The sequence below is a fragment of the Peromyscus californicus genome, unplaced genomic scaffold (assembly GCF_007827085.1).
Source record: "Peromyscus californicus insignis strain IS unplaced genomic scaffold, ASM782708v3 Scaffold_9__1_contigs__length_137607984, whole genome shotgun sequence".
In the NCBI taxonomy this organism is placed as follows: Eukaryota; Metazoa; Chordata; class Mammalia; order Rodentia; family Cricetidae; genus Peromyscus; species Peromyscus californicus.
Genome location: NW_026294617.1, coordinates 80,111,773 through 80,131,582, shown reverse-complemented (window position 1 = coordinate 80,131,582; position 19,810 = coordinate 80,111,773). Strand labels below are relative to the sequence as shown.

The following is a 19,810-nucleotide window of genomic DNA, read 5'->3' as shown; positions in this document are numbered from 1 at the left end:
GCTTATTCTTTCTCTCAACTAAACTGACTTGTGTATTTAATTCTATGCCAGATAAACTAGAAAGCCAGGCTCTAAAAAGAAGAAAACAACGGTCATGTAGTTCTTGTCCTCTATGAGCATGAAGCCGGGAGACATCGAGTCGGTCATAGTTCAGAAAGTGAAATATGACGTGAGATCATCCCAGTGATTTCAGGAGCTTTGACAGAAGGGTGTGCCAATCCATTTGAGAGGGTCAAGAAGAGAGTTTGGGGTGTGAAGGGCAAGGAGGAATGGCACATGAGAGGATGTAGTGGAATCAGAGAGCTTGGTGTCCCTGGAGCAAGAGCTCAGAAGAGGGGAGGGGACATTGGTCTGCCCCTCCCTAGAACTGGCCACACGGACATCAGTTCTGCATAAAATAACCATTGGTCACAGTGTGCCAACTGAACTCCAGCGGGAACTTGAAGAGCCTTTTAAGAACTGACCCTTCCCACCTCGTGGTAGCCCAGGGAGTGAGGTAGTGTTGTATCCTCCCAGAGGAAGGATCAGCGACTGAGCAGAGTCACAGCACGCAGTTTTGTTTGTGTGATTGTTCTTGTCTGCCTGCCTTGGAGTCACTGACTCTTCCTCTGCGCCAGGTACTTGGCCTGCCCTCGAGGATCCTTGGCTTAGTGGTGGGGGTGGGAGAGTGTGTACAGTGGTCCCTGTGTCTAGAGGCAGCGTGTTCCGTTAGCGGTCCCTTCTGACAAACACTAGTCGCTACTGCACTTCTCTGGACTCACCCTGTGGTTGCAAATTGCCAAAACAAAAACAAACAAACAAAAACTAAAAACCAGTGAGGAAGTCCAAGAAGTCTTCCTTCCCCAGAGAGGGTCTCGTGGGGCTTTAGCATGAGAAGCGGAACTGTGGTCTCCGGCCTGGGTGTAATGGGTGACATTTCCTAGGGATAAAACGGATGGCCCCTGGCCTCATAGCACAGCCCTTGTTGCTTCCCTAATGCTTGTCTTTGGCTTTCAGGCTTTCCTCGAACGATACCTCAGCGCGGGCCCCACCTTGCAGTATGACAAGGAGCGCTGGCTCTCCACACAGTGGAGACTTATTAGTGACGAAGCCGTGACGAATGGGTTACGGGACGGAATTGTTTTCGTCCTTAAATGCTTGGACTTCAGCCTCGTCGTGAATGTGAAGAAAATCCCATTCATCGTTCTCTCGGAAGAGTTCATAGACCCCAAATCTCACAAGTTTGTTCTTCGCTTACAGTCCGAGACATCAGTTTGAAAGTTCTATATTTGTGGCTTTATGAAAAACAAAAGAATATATAGAGAGATATCTATGTCCGGGGGAGACCTTTTATAAAGATTTTTTTTTTATTCTTCGATGCTGACTGAAACTGGCAGATGATAGACCAGTATCCTTCGACCATCTGCACTTTATTTGGAAGGAAGCAGGAGATGTCCACCCCAACAAGCGACTGGTGGCATCTGACTTTAATAGATGGGACTTCTGAAGAAGCTGTTCCCTGGAGTTTCTGTGACAGCTGTAAACCAAAGTGTAGCTGCTGTGTCCTTGGGAGCCTTGCCTTACTGGTCCCTGCCTGTCGCCCAGTACCACGTTCCTATGTACTTCTGGTCGACCCCCTCCTAGGTTCTAGGGGACTCACTTTATTCTGCTTCAGGAAACCAGACACTACACATCCACACGTGTGTTTGTACATGTGATTTTTTTCACATCACCACACCATCGTGGGGAGTGGTGGGCAGTCCAGGAAATGCCCACACACCTACATCTGTTCTTTGTTGCCTTAGATTCCACAGAGAAAGCCCAACAGAAAATGGGCGCTGCTGGGTTGCAGCTGCTAAGTGATCGGCTTTCCATTTTCCAAAGTGAGGGAACTACCTGTCCTATTTCTGGCCCGTCCCTCTGTTGGCCTGAGGCAGGCAGACCTTCCTTAGCCCTGGCATTGCCCACCTGAACTCCACTGTAGCCCACTTTGAGCACTCAGACCACAGTCCCACCTGGTGGGCAGCCCCAGGGAGGCTAGCTTGGCCCTCCAGAGCTGACAGGGACTTGGCTTCCCAGTATGCCTACAAAGCTCTTTGCACAGAGTCTTTTTCAGAAGCAAGGTATGACCCTGGGGAGCCATTGAGCTGCAGAGCCCCCTTTAGGATGCAGCAGGAGCCCCATCTGCCCAGTCCTCCTTAGCCCTGCTTCTCGCAAACCAGGAGAGACCAACACTGTGACTCCCAGGTGGCAGGTGCCCCTTGGATCCATCCAATTTCCCAGGGAGACAAGTACTCACAGAGCTCATGTGCCAAGCTGCCCTACCACAGGATATCAAGCGATACCCACCATGCTGGCAACTACTGCTGTCCCGTCCCTGTGGTTTGGGACGACTGTCACTGTGCAACGTACCACAAGGGAAAGGTTACTCTGCCCTTGTATAAATTGCCCTTAATTATTGGTCAGGAGGGGGGGGGGGGTGTCGCGGAAAGGGACAGTGGGGGTTCCGTATTGCAGTCCAGCAGGCCCCTTCTGTCAGCTGGTTTCAGAGGACTAGCCCCTTGTTGTCCTATTTGTAGACATGAGGTGCCTCCTGGCAGAGCCCTGTGCAGGGAAGTGCCCAAGGAGCCATGTCCCAAATCCTTGAAGTGGACTATCTTGGTCTCTGTTGGCCTGCCTATATCTGAAACAGTGATTCCCGAGTATTCACTCTTTCCTTCCCCGGCTTCAGGGATCTTGTTTCAGGAAAGGAGAACTCTGTCAACATCTGTGCATGTATACCCTTCCTAAATATGCATTCCATAAATCACACTATTTTATCTGTCATTTTAAAAAAAAATCAAAATTGGCTTGGGATATTTGTAATCTATCTGTACTTGGAAAAGCGAACATTCTTCTTCACTCAACAACTTTTAGCTCAGAAAGACGTGTTGGGGAAGGAAGGGGAATCACATGGGCCGAGGCCTGGCGTCAAGATGTCCCGTTTTAATAGTATGGCTCTGTTTGAGACACACATAGTGGAATCAGGGTGCTTTGGTCTTAGTTTTTCCCTTTAGGTCCCTTCTGACTGGAAGTTCCTCATGATGTCTTTCTCAGGAATATTTTAGGAGATAAGGTAAGGGGTGGGTAGTCTGTGAGAGACTGACTGTCTGTGGAGGGTAACGTCACAGAGTAGCTGCTTGGCCACGAATACCATGCGGTTGTAAGTGCCATAAATGTAAATAATATGGAGTTACATGTAACACTGCTCATCAGGGCTTTAAAATACTGTGCTTCCAATGCTGTCTTAAATTATGGGTCTCAAAGGGGTTAAGTTGGAGTCATGTATTGGTGTGTGCATTCCCAGCAGGGTAAGAAAGGTTTAAATTAAGGAATTAATTTATTTTCTCTCCTGCCCCCTCTCCCTCTGTGACTCTTTGCATAGTAGAATTTCAGACTTCCTGGTTGTAAATTGAATATCGATTTTTTTTTTTCAAAACATGAAGTTTGCATCGATTCCTTCCTGGAAGAAAAGCAAAAGCAAAAGCAAATTAAGCTCGTGCTCCCAGCGTCTTAACAGCTTGAGTTACTGGTGCAGTGGGAACCCTGTGAGCGATACTTTGAAAACGCAATGTAAAGTTGCAGAAAGCTGCCTCACACAATTGAAGAAGTAAATTCTTACTTCATTTCTTGCACCCCCATAGCATATTGTTTTTAAAGGATGTAAACTGTGCCCTAAGGTTGGAAGGATGCTTGAGCCTATTAGAGTACACAGGACTCCATTACCTTAAATGTTTATAGATTTTCCCCCTATAACTTTCAACCTAAGTTATTAAAATTCTAACATTAAATGTGAAAGAACCCAATGCAGAGTGTAGGTCCGATATTGCTGACTTTCCCTTAGTGATTGTCCATTGTCTACAAAGGTAGACAACTTTTGTTCAAAAGTGTGTGCTTAAAAAAAAAAAGAAAAAAGAAAAGGCAGTCTTAAATAGTGCATAAATTGACTGTTCAAAAAGTCTGCACCATGGGAGATAGAATAGATTTTAAAGTTATAAGGCTCATCCATCCTTCGATTATCCACAGAGTCAAAAATCTCTTGGCTAAGGTTCATAAAGTAAGCCCCAGAGAAAATGCGTAACCATCGTTTCCCCCCAACAATTATTGTTTCCCTTTCTTCCTCTGACTCTCCCTTTCGAGATCTGCAAGAAGACTGATTCTTTACAGCAGAGTGTGAAGTCAGTGGCCTGGGTATGTGGGTCTCATCACAATTCATTGTTAGGAGTGTGGGACTCCTTTCTAGTGAATGGGGAGCCTGGCCATCCTGGCGAGTCTAAGAAAGGCTTAGGATGCTCTCTTGCTGCCCCTTGAATCATTGGTGGTGGTGGCCAGCTCTCCTTTCTATGTCATTTTCTTGAGTGCATATATTAAATGTAACTGCTTGTCTTAGTCAGGGATCACTATTCCTGTGATGAAACATCATGACCAAAGCAACTTGGGGAGGAAAGGGCTTATTTGACTTGCACTTCCACAGCACATTTCATCATCAAATGAAGCCAGGAAAGGAACTTAAACAGGACAGGGACCTTGAGGCAGGAGCTGATGCAGAGGCCATGGAGAGGTGCTGCTTACTGGCTTGCTCATCATGGCTTGCTCAGCCTGCTTTCTTATAGAACCCAGGACCACCAGCCCAGGGATGGCACCACCCCCAGTGGACTGGGCCCTCATCCACAGATCACTATTTAAGAACATGCCCTACAGGCTTGCCTACAGACAGATCTTATGGAGACATTTTCTCAATTGAGGTTCCCTTGCCTCTGATAACGCTAGCTTGTGTCAAGTTGACATAAAACTAGCCAGTACAGAGCTCTATCTGTAAGCTGCTATCAACATAATGGACTCAGAAATTGACTACCCCCTTCTCCTCACTGCCAGTCATTGACCCAGTGAAACAAGGAAGTGAAGTCCCTGGTTTACCCTTCCACCCCTGGTCCTGCTTTGCAAGACTTCCTATGTGTGGGTGAGTCAGGGAAGGGGAGGGCTGGTTCCTGCCTGTACTTCTCTGAGTGTGTATTACCAGGTAGACATGTTTGCCTGTTGGCACTCAGAACATTCATGTGACCAGTGACAGATCGGCGTGTGTCTCATTTGTACATGTGTGTATGGCTGAGCCTGTGAGAGTCTACATCTCTGTTCAAGAGAGTTCCTCAGATTCCCAGCTTTTGGAAGGTCACTCTAAGCTGGTTCCTTGTCTGTATTCTCCTTTCTCCCTTACACTGGCCTCTCACTGAGGGGATGTCAGTGGGAGCCTGTTGTCACCCTGCAGGCATGCCCATTAAAGTTTGTCTTGAGCTTAGGACCTCTGTGACCTGCAAACAGCAAGAAACAGACAAAGAAAGGGCGATGTCTAGGGGGGTTACTGCTTAAGCTCACTACCCTGGAAGCCTCCTGTGCATCTGTTAACACAACTTTTAAAAGAAACAACCAATGATTAGTTATGGAAATTAACAGGAATGTCTAGATGATCATTTACAGAGTCCTGCAGCAGAGACCCTATGATTATAAAACGACACAAAGTATTTCTGGGTAGTGTTTGCTCTTTATGGATCTTGTTACATCACAAAAAAATAAATCACTACTGTGAATTTACTACTATGTAACCTTGTCATATCCCATTATAAATAAAACATGCCCTGTTTTTAAGTCTGGAGTGTGGTTCTTGACTGGACCTCAGCAGAATCGTGAGCTGACCCCAGCTTGACCCCACTGGAAGCACCTTATTGAGCTTTAATCAGAAGCTCAGAAAATCAGATCGGGACCATTTTTTTTATTATTTTTTTTATTAGTGAATAAAACGATAGGTTTCTTTGTGGCATCATTCAAATGAAAACGAATGAGTCCCCGTTTTGACAAAACACTATTTTGTCATAGAAGGAGGGGGGAAGGTGCTGACACTCTCCAGTTAGGATGAGTCAGACTCACTCTACACAGCCTGTCCTGCCCACAGTGTCTGAATTAGGGCTCCTTTCATTTGCAGGGGACTCCTGCCTGGTAGGTGGGATTTCAGACAAGCCCTTAGAGCCAGGCCCCTCTGCCCACTCTACCCCAAAGCATGAGCTAAGTGGTTTGGCATTTCTGGGTGTGGAGGAGGGACCTGGAGACAACAATCTTGAGTGGGAACCTGAGGCGGAGAATTCCTCGGGAGAAAGGTCATTTCTTTCACTTTGGGTTTTTACCGTTTGGTCCCGTGGGAAGCTTCTCCACCAGGCTGGCCCACTGGGCTACATAATGGGAAGAACTGAAGGAGCCCTCCTCTCGGGGAGAGCGAGCCCTCCTTTCCAGGTGAGCGAGCCCTAACCTGCTGGGCTTCAGCTGCAGCGCTACTCCCCAGCCAGGGCCATTTGCCTCCAACCTCTGCCTCTCCTTGCTGGACCAGAGCAAGAGGCTCACCCGGGGCCTTTGGCACAGGGGCCTGAGCTGGCTTTTTCAGGTGGGAGGGTCAAGTTAGCCCCACTGAGGTGGAATGAGGAATTGACTGTAGCCAGCCAGGAGGGTAGGATCTGGGGCTCTTGATCTGGCCCCTTGACTCCATATTCTGTTTCTTCCCATTGCCCCATATTTACCCTTTGGACTGTGGGCAGAGTACACATATAATAGAACCCAGGGGTCCAAGAGAAAAGAAGACCTGTCTTCCCTCTATCCCACTGTGTAAGTTACGGTTTGGCTGTGCTGTTTCGGTGGAAGGTGGGAGGAGACGGAGGGACGGTGCCCACGTGGTCACTGTTGGGAGTCAAGATGAATTCCCAAGGGTGAACAGGGAGTGCAAAACTACGGAATGAAATGAGAGCTTAGGACCTCCAGTCCTCCCATCCTGCCTCTCTCTACCTAAGTTGCCCAATTTGCTTCACCTATGGAATGCACCTCTCTGATGATTATTGTGGAACCAAGTTTCTCAACCCCAAAGAGATTCCCGGAGCCTGAGGCAGGGCGGGCAAGTGGCTTCCTCAGAAAGTCCACTGCCTTGTTCTCGTCTAGATGAAATAAAGACACTTTTGTGTTAACCCCTGGGGACAAATGTAACAAACTCCCAGGCTTTTATCTTGAGTCTCTGATTCTTTTGGCCCTGAAATGGCATTTGGATCACACACAGCATCTGAGCTGGCAGCGTGTCTGGCTTTGTCTGTGTTTCTGCTTCTCTGAGCGTTTAGGCATGGCCAGGTGCATTCACTGTGAATTTGCTCATTGTGTGGGACAGTGGTCCTCAACCTTCCTGAGGCTGCGACCCTTTAATACAGTTCCTCATGTTGTGGCGACCCCCCCCAACCATAAAATTATTTTTGTTGCTACTTCATAATGGTAATTTTGCTACTGTTAGGAATTGTAATGTAAATATCTGTGTTTTCCCATGGTCTTAGGTGACCCCTGTAAGAGGGTCATTTGACAAACCCCAAAGGTCACACCCCAGAGGTTAAGAACCAATGATGTAGGAGTTTTCAACCCTCCCCCCCCCAGCCTATGAAAACATCAAAATACAAACCTTTGTCCAGGGAATTGGTTATGGCATTGAGACGCCTGACCCACGGTGACAAGTTCAGTTCAACCTGGATTATAAACAATGTAGCCGGAAGCATGATGCCGGGAAGCCAGGAAGGGAGCGTGACCATTGCTTTCAGGTGCGATTGCCCCTCGGTTATAGACATAAAAGAATAGTCCTTTTGAATTGATCACTGTTCCTTAAAATGTGGGGATAAGGACATCTAATGTTAATAATAATATCTTATTTCTATGATGGTTACTCCAGGGTTTAAATTGTCAGCTCCTCTGAAACCCCCCAATTATGACCTGCTTAACTGAAGTTCATTTCTAAGTGGCCACCGATGAGAACAACTATTTCACAGAGAGCAGGAAACCAGTAAGGATGTAGCAATGACAGACACTGTCCTGCCAGGGGAAAGAAACTGAACTCTGGTGATGAGATGTCTGGGTCAGGACCTAGGAGAGAGGCTATCTGACGGTTGCTTCTGTTAGCAGGGATTTTCATCTCTGAATTTTGAACCCAACATCTGTCCTTCTCTGGTAGAGTAAACAATACAAAATATGTGCTCATAGTTAGTGTTGTACTTTGTAGTCAAGGGCGGTTTCTGCCTAGCCTGTGTACTTAGAGTCACCAGATACCATGTGTCTATATGACTGTGGTGGTTTGAAAGGAAATGACCCTCAAAGGGAGTGGCGCTATTAGGAGGTGTGGCCTTGTTGGAGTAGATATGGTCTTGTTGGAGGAAGTGTGTCACTATGAAGGGGGGTGTTGAGGTCTCATATATGCTCAAGATATCACCCAGAATCTCAGTCCACTTCCTGTTGTCTGTAAGACGTAGGACATTCGGCTACTTCTTGAGCACCATGTCTACATGCACGCCACCCTGTCACACCATGATAATAACAGACTAAATAACAGACTAAACCTCTAAATTGTAAGCTGCGCCAGTGGAATGTTTTCCTTCGTAAGAGTTGCCGTGGTCATGGTGTCTCTTCACAGCAATAGGAACCCTAACTAAGACAATGCCAGTGCCTAAGTGTATGCTGCCACACTGAATGGGTCATGTGCTCTAACTGGACATTTCTGAGTATGTAAATGAGTGAACGATGTGACTCGTAGCCATGTGTCCGAGTCCCTTTGTTTCTCTAAGGTTTGTTCTGTGAAATGCCCTCTCATCACGATGTTGGTGACAGGGCTGGTGTCTATCACAGACACACTACCTAGTAGCTAACGTTGTGTGGTTTTCCTTTGGGTCCTCCACTGACATCATCATCCCTTCCTAATTAACGATAAAACATTTTACACACTACATAAGTTATGAACTTGGAAGATAAACTGAGATCCCAAATTGTGTACCGTCTCCCTTTCTGATGTGACGATTTCAGTTTTAAGCTTGGCTTTCTTTGCAGGGAACATTTTTCTTTTTTAAATCTTGATTTGATTTTCTGACAGTGTCGAGTTTCTATGAAAATCAAGTGGATTATGAGAGAGGAGGAAGGTCGATGAAGGGCAATGATCACCGTGATGAAAATGAACAGTCAGCCACTGGTCATTTTATGGGGAGGAAAATTCTAAATGAACACATAGCAAAAGATGAAATCCTGGGGTGACTCTAAAACTGGGAGAGGAAGGCAACTTTTGAGTAAATCAAGTAAAAAACATTTGAGGCAAGGAGAGTGGGAAATGCTGTCACACCCTGGATAGGGGTGAGAGGTGCACAGTCAATTGTGCTTGGTAATTGGTTTTAAATGATTGACCTGCTTTAGATGGGGGAACTAGATTATCTGATGAAGAGATGTTGATGCTTGCCACCTCCACACTCAGCTACCCTTCACTTGCATGGAATGTTGATAGCGCACACATTCCTACCAGTTGCATGAACAGGGATCAGAGAAAGCAATTGATTTGAAGATACTTATCGTATAGATTAATGATAAGCTATTTCCTTGGGCCACTAGCCCAGATGTTCACAGTTCATAAGTTCACGAGCAAACCCCACTGGGGGAAAAAAAATTAAAGCCACATGTAGACAGGAGTCAGCGGCTCTTTTCTGTGTAGCTGTAGAATGTGGAGGAGTTTTGAGGGTCTCAGATGATAGACTATCATATTAAAGAAGTGGAGTAAAGACATCAGGACAGCAGTAGGTAAAGCCCAGAGCAAGAGGCAGGACCTGCTGGCGGGAGAGTGCACAGGCAGGATGTCATTCACCAGTAGTGCCAGTATGTCGTGTGAGCATCCTCTAGTTACACAGGCTCATGTTGCCATAGATAATCCGAAATGATTGTTGACTTTTGGCTCTGCTGCCTGGGTCCATGTCCAAATGTGTTTCTGTGCTCTCAGACTTCATAATACTTCAAGAAATATGAAGATGTATTTCTCAGAACTGAAGCTGGGTACTTCAAACATTTGTCTTCTACTGCTTCTCAGCTCAGCTGCCCCATTTACCTGCTCATTCTTGCAGTCCCTAATCTACGTGCAACAAAGTTTAGGAGTCGGTTGGTCTATAGACTATCAAAAAGTCTATAACTTTTTAATGAGTGAGTAATTGAATGAGAGCGGGAAGTTCACTCAACACTAAATCATCGACCACAGACTAATCCCACGTGATTTTTTAGGAGTGTTAGGGGTCAGTAAGGGTCTCAGAGTTACCACTCAGATTTGAAGTTATTACTAAGGAATTCAGATTATAAAAATATCACATTGATTCTAAAGACTCTTCTTAATCCATCTTGAAAATATTTAGGTCTGCTAGGTGGCTGTGGTCGTTCCATTCCCAGATGGCATGACACTTCCATGCTCATTCCCAGGCTGCTGCCCTGTCCCTCACAAAGGAAGACTGTGTTCCTGAAGGACTTCAATCCCCTGAGGAAAAAGATCATCCTGCACCACAAATGTCCACACTGAGCCAAGGAGAGTCAATGGTCCTGTTTCTGTGGCTGGTTGCTGTCCTAAGCCAATCCATGCTGCCAAGAGCTTTTAGGTTAAGATTCACTTTGAATAATCACTAGGTTTATTTTGTGCATTCTTAATAGGGATAATAGCCATTAAAGTTGATTAGTATCATGGTTATAAAGTTGTCACAAGCTTCATTACTTGCCTACCCAAACTTGGACAGAGTAGAAATAAGCCAGTTTTGCCCCAGGTTGTTATCAGACTTATAGATGAGGAACATATGCCAATGAAAGTGAGATGAAATGTAGTCTGCACACGATACAATAGTGACTCCTCCCAGGGTGACGGCCATGAATGTCGGAGAGTTCACAATCTCTTCTAGAAAAGACGAGCTCTTTTCAAGTTCTGGGATGGTGTTTAATGAACATACTCTGAAAGGGATTCTTTGTTCCAGATTACACACTGAATCATGCTCTTTCTTTTTAATGGAATAGCAGATCTTGTGTTTTTAATTAGGCCACATTTCTAGTATCATTTGAGTTGATTATGAACTCAGAACGGGAAGATAAATGGATTCAAGCAATAAAAGCAGTTATTGGAAATTCACTTGAGTCTGTCTTCAGACATGCTCTGAGGGAAAAAGAATGCAGTGTTTTGATCCTTAATGTAAATCCTTTTAAGTTAAAAAATACAGTTGTAGCTATGCTCCTTCAAAGAGTGTGTGTAATTCTGAGAAGTTGCTGGAGCCTTCTGTGTCCTACTGTATTAAGGAAAATAACCAGACACATCTTCTAATCTGCTGTAAGGATGAGCTGTGATAGCATATGGAAAGCACACAGCGTTGTGCTCTGGCCGTGGAACAAAACACTCAGTATGTATCTGCTCGGAGGGTTCAGACTACTCACTGAACAGCCCTGGCTGGGCAGAAACAGCTGGACTCCCAGGGGTCCTAACACAGGAACACCAGAGCACAGTTTCAGCTGCACACAGGTTTCTAGGTCTCTGAGAACACCACACCTTCCTGGGCTGAGAAACAGACCATTTTTCCAATGGACCCCCACTCTTTGGCTACTTGAAAGTTTAGCATCAGAGATTTCTTGGGACAATCACCTCCCCACGAGTTTGCTTGAGGTATGACTGGGCTTGGGTGGATAGAACACAGCACAGCCTGCTTAGTTTTGTGGGGGGAGAAAATTATATTGAGGCCCTGCATTCTAGACTGAATTGGGCACCCCCAGAATCATATTGAAGTGTTGGCTCCTGGTATAACTGCATTTGAAGACAAGGCCCTTTCAGATGACAATCAAAGTCAAATAAAATCACAATGTTAAGACCTTAGTTTGACAGGACAGGCATCCTTCTAGAGGAGAATCAGAACTCTTTTCTGTCTGTCTGTCTATCTATCTATCTATCTATCTATCTATCTATCTATCTATCTATCATCTATCTATCTATCTATCTATCTATCTATCTATCTATCATCTATCTATATCTATCTGTCATGTGCAAACAAGACAAGAAGCCAGGAAAAGAGCCCTCAGCAGGATGCAACACAGTTGGCAACTTGACATTGGACTAAACTGTGGGAAGGCAGACTTTTGCTGCTTACGCCACCCAGACTGTGGCATTCTGCTATGATATGCATGTGAATATCTTCAAAGATTGAAAGTTTGATCCTCGGTACAGCTATATTCAGAGGTGGGGCTTTGAAAGGTAACTGGATCCTGAGGGTACTAACCCATCTTGGTCCGTTGAGTTCATAGCTCCATGGACTATTAGAAGGTAGGAAAGTAGGTCACTGCAGGGAGGGCACTAAAGGATAGTTTGGAGTCCTGGCCCCTCCCTCTTTCTCCGGGGTTCCTGGTGCAGCCAGGCAAGCAGTTTCCTCTGCTCTACATGCTGCCACGGTGATATTCCTCCTCAACTCCGGCCCCAGGCAACAGAGACAGCAGATCTTAAACTAAAACCTCTGATGTTGTGAGCTGAAGTGAAATCCCTCCTTTTAAGTTGTTTCTCTCAAGTGTTTTGTTATGGCAACAGAAGCTACCTAACACAGTGCAGGGCACGTAAAACACCCTGTAAACTCTACTATCCAACATGGTAGGCAATGACAGCTGCTTTGGCTGACCAGTTATTCACAAGTGGACTCAATAAATACCATCTGCGTTGTGACAGGACTACAGAGAAAAGGCCGTGTCTTGTCTCTTAAAGACTGTATTTAGTGGGAGGGTGGCTATGCGATGTGTTATCATTTGGATAAGTGCTGTGACCACAGGTGGGCACCCCATGTGGTGGGAGCAAACGTGAACAAGGCACTTTCAGTCACCTAGACAATGACATCAATAGCAAAAGCACTCATCCAAGCTGGGACTTCATAAAAAAGGACAAGTTTAGAGGGGAAAGGGGATGGGGTTCAGGCTTTGCTGTGTTGAGTTTGAATGCAAGTGGATCAGAGACCAAGGTCAAAGCCCGAAGATCGAGGTTAGAGACCCTTAGTGGAGGCCATTAACATAGGTGGTAGTTGATGGCATGGAAATGTGTCCAGAACTGAGAGACACTGAAATGCTAATCATGGAAGGGCAGACAGGAGCAGAGGGGTAGAACTGGAGCCAGGCAAAAACAAATTCAGAAAGACCAGGGTGGGATTATCAAGACAGCCTCGATCTTTTCAAAACATGAGTTTAATGTCTGTCAGTTTATTACTGTTCCATAAAAGGACTGCCCCAGTTTCAAAAACAAAACCACACAGAGTGTTCTCCATGTTAACAGATTTCAAAAATAAATTAGAACACTTACTTCGCAACTAAAACTACCAAGCACAATGTTGCTTTCAGACAATTCAAAAGGCACTTGGGGATTTTTTTTTCTCAGTGCCTCAGGGCATCATGAACTCTAATTATCACTGCCCTGGTCAACTGTGGGAGTGCTGATGAATGGGGAGTTAATCGACCATTGGATAAAGCAATTTTAACTCAGAATGGGACAGCTCACTAGCAGGGACAGAGAAGGGGCATTCAGTTCCCAGATCACACTAGGCGGCCAGCAAAACCCTTCAGAGACCTAAACTGTCTCCATCAGAAAAATGAAAAACTTTTCATCCTTCAGCCTCTCCCTTCTCTCACTGCTGGTGAATACATGAGGCTTTTGAACTGTTGGGACATTCAGAGAGTTGATTGACCCCCACACAGCATCCTAATATTCTAAAAATGATGGTGATGCCCATACATTTCAAGCATTCCTAATAGTCATCCAAAGGCTTGGGTCTGAGTTCACTGAGATTCTAGGTTTGGGGGCTGAATTGAATAATCACGTGGTTTTCCTGGGCTCTTGATTAGAAGTCCACTCCCTGCTTGTGAACTAATAGCAAGCTGTCATTTCTGTCACTATCAGAATCAAAGACAGTAAGTAAACTTGAGTAGAGGTGTCAGGAGATACTATCCCCAGACTCCCATTATTCCATGACCCCTGATGGTCTAGTAAAGAACAAGAGCTGTTTGTTCCTCAGGATGCTTAAAAGAAGTCAGCATGGGAATCACCCCCCTCCTGTCCCTGCTGAGTGGGACTGCTGGGTTTGGGAAGGCATTCACTGAAATGTACCACTCCTGCCAAGAACCGACTAGAAAAAGATGCTGGAGAAAGGAAAAGAGCTGACCGGGTGTGGGCACCGCTGCTTGCTGCCCTCTTGGGTCGTCTGTATGGTAGGGGGTAGTTGTGACGTCATTCTCATCAGATTCACCCAGGTCTGGAGCTATTCGTCATCGTCATCGTCCTCATCATCGCTGTCATCATTATCCTCATCATCAGAATTATCATCATCATCATCATCATCGTCATCATCATTGTCACCATCACCATCATCGTCTTCTTCGTCGTCATCATCTTCAGTGTTGATCTTTCCAGAAAGCACATCCTCAATCCAGTCTTCGAGCTCCTCGGCTGTTGGCAGGTCGTCATCATCTGGGATCTCCATCCAGACGCTGTCTGCCTGCAGTGATGGACAGAATGAACCAATGAGTGAAGGGGTGGAGGTTGAGACTGGCTGGGGGTTTCCAAGTAACTGTGCGGAGTGGGCCTCCAAGTCTCTCACACCCATCAGGGATATTTATGTACAAACAGACAAATGGAAATGCCAAATGATGCAGAACAGTCTTATGAAGTATTCTGTTTCAATAACAGCAAAAATAAAATATCTATTCTACTACCCAAGAGAATATGTATGTGCGCACACAAAAATTAATGAATGAATTACTCTTCATTCAAATTTCAAAAGTCAAGAAATGTAGAGACTGATAGAACGCTTACCACAGGGTGGCAAAGAGATGTTGTTAATGGGCCCCATTCACAATAGCCCCTGCCTGCACTGGGCTGCAGTGGGCCCTCTATTATGGCTCCTTCTCCTCACTGTTCCCCTTGTTGAATCTGCCCTATTTCTGTCTTGTTTTGTATCAGATGTCTGGACTGAGTCTATACTTCTTCCCACTCGATCAGTTCATCTCAATAGCCCTTCCCACCCTGAGTTTGTCTGTGCTTAAACTTCTGCCATGGGGCTTCTCTTCTGTCATCAGGGTCTTCTGACTGCGTGGGTGGCTGCCAGCATGGGCTTCTGGACATCAACCTCTCCATCTCTCTTAGGCAATGATAGCTCTAGACATGAGTTGCTTGCATACGAAGGCCTTGTTATTTGGCTTGGGAAGTGAATACAATCAAGCTCCCAGAGTTTAGGAAAGACCCAAGAGTTCCACTTGGTGCTGCAGACTCCTTAGTGATCTCATAGTTAGGGCTGCATGACAGCCAGCAGGGTGGCCGAGACTGCCTGGCCAGGCCCTGATGGGGATACTCAGGCCCTGATGGGGATACTCACGTCTGTTACATTCACCACACCAATCTGTGGCTTGAACAGGTCAATCTTGAAAGTCTTCTCCCAGTAAGCAACAAGCTGCAGCAACAAAAAGGCGAGGTTAGACAATGGGTGGAGGGCTCTCCCTGTGGCTGGATTCACCTGCCAGCCTACCGTAGTAACCAGATTGTGATTGGCTGAAAGCCTTTAAAGCAGTTGTGGACACAGGAAATCCAAGGCTGGCTCCAGCCCTAAAGCACTTTAAGCATTAATAAATGATGCCACGGCACTAGCTGTGACAACATAGAACATAAATGCTTCCACAGCTCTCAGGGAGACTATCACAAAGATGGCTGAGGGCAATCCCCAAACTATAACTCATTGATAGTTTGTGGATAATGAAAGAGCCATTTCTTTCTACCTCCCTTTAAGTGTTCCATTCTTAAAAGCCTTATCTTGTGCCTCTCTGTCACATGAGATGGCTGGGAAAACATTGATATGCTGTAACTTGGCATAAAATGCAAACACAAGCCAGGTTTCTTCAGCCCAGTGAGGGCTCCATCTGGACAAATCTCTGGCTGGGGCAGGCTAATGGAACTAGTGAAGTCCATGAAGCTAGGGAAACAGAGATGTTCAGGGATAGAGGTCTCTCTAGTAAATGCACGGACTGACATGGACTTGGGTGTTCGTGGATCTGGAAATTAGAAATGCCTTTGCTTTGCAAGAACCAAGGTAAATGCAGAACTGGCCAAAAGAATGGCAGGTCATTTACAAGTTTGCATAATGAAACAGTACAGGTAAACTGGAAATACACCCAGCAGAAAGCAAATCAACAAAGCAATCTTGTATGCTTAAATGGCCATGGCTTTCTTATGCTTACCCAGAATTATGCCATTGGTCTCAAATCTCATGGAAGTCTCTGCCTTTGGTTCACCCAATCTCCATGTGTATAGGATTTGATGTCAGCTTTCTCTGTCTAGTCATTTTTACCCGTCATAACCTATGCAACTCATAGCCAGAGAATAACCAAACTTCTATAGTTACCAGCAGTTAGCCTTACCAGAAGCAGTCAATAGACCAAGCTTTGACTTCACTATGTATCTTGGTGGGGCTTCCACATCTGCTAGGTTTAACTGCCAAGTGCTGCCCTTTCTCAGTGGGATAGGGGTTACAACAGTACCTAGTTTTAGGGTTGTTGAGGGAATGGACTATGAGCACATCTTCAAACAAATCACATAATTCAGTACCTAAGTGTTAGTCTTTGAGGCTCTTGAAGAGACCCAGGTTCCACCTCATGCGATGTTGGGGATCCTGGCTCTTGGTGCAGCATTGGACTTGGCCAATAGAGAATGTTCGTTATAGTAAAGGATGTAACTTCCTCCATTATTATCGTTACTGGGCTCATGTGTGACATGCATTCTGTGTAATTTGCTCAAAACTAAGAATTATCAAAGCTTTCTTGCTATTCTTCATTGACAGAGACTAGCACTGGGGTGGTAAAGTTCTTGTACCTTCCACGTGGGCTGGACCCAATGCTGAGTCTTAAGGAGCTCGTGACAAACAAGCCAGGCACAGTCTCTACCCTCAGACAGGCCATTTCTTTGCTTCATCAAGTTCTTCACTCTGCAAAGTGTTCACTTCTGGCTTCCATTCTCTAATAATTTAGGTTGCCTCTGGAGGCTCAGGGAGAGGTAGGTAGTGACACAGAGGGGCCATATTGTTACTTAAAGAAGGAATGTTCCCATCTCCCCTGGGTGGGCCTCTCCAAGAGTAGTCACCTCTTGGTGTCTCAGAAGTGAGGACACTGGTAAGTCCGGTCACTGCAACGACTACGTGAAGCCAAGTTCAATGTTGTGTAAAAAGCATATGTACCCACTCCATATACAGTGGCCTCTGGGCTTCTTCAAGCACCATCAACTATTTCAGTCTGTCCCTCATGCTTGAAGACTTTGTGCTAAACTCAAATATGGATGGTGAAGACCACCAGGGATGGGACCTTGGCCTGGGCCACTCACCAGTGGAAAGTCATCTGGGTCAATCCACAAGATGCTCAAGTCAGGGTTGTCAGTGTTGTCCCGGGCAACCTGCTTCAGGATCTCCAGGAACTCATAGCCATCTGGATAGGGTTCAAGAAAGTTGAGTCACCCAGCACATACACCGCTCCTCACGTGGAGTGCAAGAGCATGGTTTTTCCACAGGGCTTTCTTGGCCATCTGGTACATACCCTCAATTACAGAGTGAGTATATAATGAGTCAGATGAAGAGCCGCAGACACAAAGGGGCTCTTACAGAGAAAGCAAGGGCAATTTTAAGAAAGAAATTGAAAGGTCACAGGGAAGTGGCCCCCTTTCTAAATGAAGGTTCACCTTCATTTCTTCATTAGGAGATGAAAACTGAGTGGCCTTGGTGACCATCAGTCCCAGAGCAGAGGAAGGTCTCTGCCTGTCCCTGATGATCCTGTGTGTTCCAAGCATGTGCCGTCCCTGCTCTATAGACCAAGAGCAACCTGGAATTCCCAACACCGTCAAACTGGGTCGGCATCGCTCTGCTCCACAGCCCGTTTCTTACTTCCCCTTACTCCCTCCCGCACAAGCTCTGGTACACCCAGCACTCCCTGCACTCTGTCAGCAATATTCTCTGCCCCAGAGAGGAGAGATGAATCATAGGAAAAGCAGAGACAAGCCTTCCACACTTTGAGCCTAAGCCCTGCAGCATACAGCTTTTTTTTTTCCATAAGCAAAATTTTTGAAAGAACATCCAGTAAGTGATACTGTAAACCCTGAACACACCCCCACACCCGACTAGAGCAGAGACAAGTGGTCTGATCTTGGCAGGTCCCTGACAAAAAAACATTCTGTGAGTGTGTGTGTTTGTATACACGTGGGAAACAAAAGTCGGATGTGTACGTACGTCCACATGAAGTTCAGGGAATCCAGAAGGGAGCTCGTATTTTGTTAAGCAATTAAATTAAGGAAAATGAAAGAAAAAAATAACCAGGGAAGCTCTTAGCAAGCCCCCTAGCTCTTACGCAAGAAAGTCCTGCATGAGCCACCAACAGCCAACGCATCTCAAAACCTGAGCAGAGATATGATCACGGTGGCAAATCTGATGATGACGTGCAGGTAGGAGGAGAGGGCCAGTGGTGACCTGCTTGGAACAAGGACCACGGAACCAACAGAACAACAGACTTCTCAACAGGTGCCAGGGTGCACAGATGATGGTGATCCCACCCAGCTGTGTGTGGGTGCCATGGTAACTGGGTGGGGCTAGAGGACCAGTGGCCAGACCAGCTTCCACCATTCGGTAGTATACAGCTCAAAATAGAAACTTCCAGTTTAGTTCTAAACAATACAGTTCCATGTCTCTGATAGCTGAGTGTGTGGCCTGAGAGTAACACCCTCTGTACAACACACAGGGGCTGTGCTTTAGAGCCCACGTGTTTGCTGTTTAGAGGCTGGAGAAGGGAGAAGTGTGTTCAGTATCTGCTGCATGTAGGCATACATAACTGGGAAAACCAAGCTTCCCTCCTCCAGCGTCAAATGTCCTTGCCGCTGTTTGGATACATTGTGGCTCCTCTCCTGGGCAAGGGGTCACATCTCAGGAGAGGAAACTATGGAAATTCGTGGAGAGTTGTGTGTGGATTTGTGGATCCAAATGCATAGACCAGAAGAGAGAATTCCTCCCAGACAGCGGCAGCTATGACTGCTCATCTTGGAGAAGAAAAGGACAATAATGGAGGCGACATGGCCAGTTCTCTGGAAGATGTGAAAGGGACCTGGACAGGCCTGAAATTCACGAAGAGTGTGAGGCTCAGCCACACAGATCATGTTCAAGTAGACTTGAGTAAATGGGACTGGATCCCCTGAAGGGAGAGTAAAGAATCCCCATGCCAAGGTTGCAGGGGCCCAGCCTGTGACCACCTACAAGCGCTGCCATGTTATGATGGAAAAGCTCACGTGGTGCTGAGATTTTACAAAAGGAACATTACATACGAGAGCACGCGAACACTCCTGTCTCTATCCTACAGCAGGTTCAGAGATAGAAAGAAAAAAGTGGAATGATTAAATTTGGCTTCTCCAAGAAAAAAAAATGCGTTTAAACCTGTGTTAAACAAAAGATTTCATAGGTGTGGCTTAATTTCCATGTTTAAGAATGTGGAAGTTGCCGGGCGGTGGTGGCGCACGCCTTTAATCCCAGCACTCGGGAGGCAGAGGCAGGCGGATCTCTGTGAGTTCGAGGCCAGCCTGGGCTACCAAGTGAGTCCCAGGAAAGGCGCAAAGCTACAGAGAAACCCTGTCTCGAAAAACCAAAAAAAAAAAAAAAAAAAAAGGATGTGGAAGTTTTTTTTTTTTTTTTTGTGTGTGTGTGTGTGTGTGTGTGTGTGTGTGTGTGTGTGTGTGTGTGAAGAAAATATTCTTCATGTACAGGGAGAGCAAGGAAAACTAAAAAACTATTTATTCCCAGAATAAAATGAATAAATTGACATTAAAGGCACAAAAGCTGCATGAAGTTCCAAGGGCAACCTTGGGATGTCAAAGCTAAGAAACTCTGTATGGGCTCCTGTCTGTGGCTGGGGGTTTCCATTC

General features: G+C 45.9%; 2 protein-coding genes across 5 annotated transcripts in view; one reads left to right on the top strand and one right to left on the bottom strand.

The window, feature by feature from the left end:
• Positions 1-5,661, top strand: part of Vangl1 (VANGL planar cell polarity protein 1) — a 50,413-nt gene extending 44,752 nt beyond the window's left edge. For all 4 annotated transcript variants that reach the window (XM_052731007.1, XM_052731008.1, XM_052731009.1 and 1 more), the window contains one exon: positions 997-5,661. In XM_052731007.1, coding sequence (XP_052586967.1) covers positions 997-1,257 — 261 coding nt within the window. In that variant the 3' untranslated portion in view covers positions 1,258-5,661. The remainder of the gene's footprint in view (positions 1-996) is intronic.
• A 7,402-nt stretch (positions 5,662-13,063) lies between these two features.
• Positions 13,064-19,810, bottom strand: part of Casq2 (calsequestrin 2) — a 66,170-nt gene continuing 59,423 nt past the window's right edge. The window contains exons 9-11 of the mRNA XM_052731506.1: positions 17,240-17,340; positions 15,249-15,323; positions 13,064-14,372 (exon numbers count right to left, since the gene is read on the bottom strand). Of these exons, the coding sequence (XP_052587466.1) occupies positions 14,136-14,372; positions 15,249-15,323; positions 17,240-17,340 (413 nt within the window). The 3' untranslated portion in view covers positions 13,064-14,135. The remainder of the gene's footprint in view (positions 14,373-15,248; positions 15,324-17,239; positions 17,341-19,810) is intronic.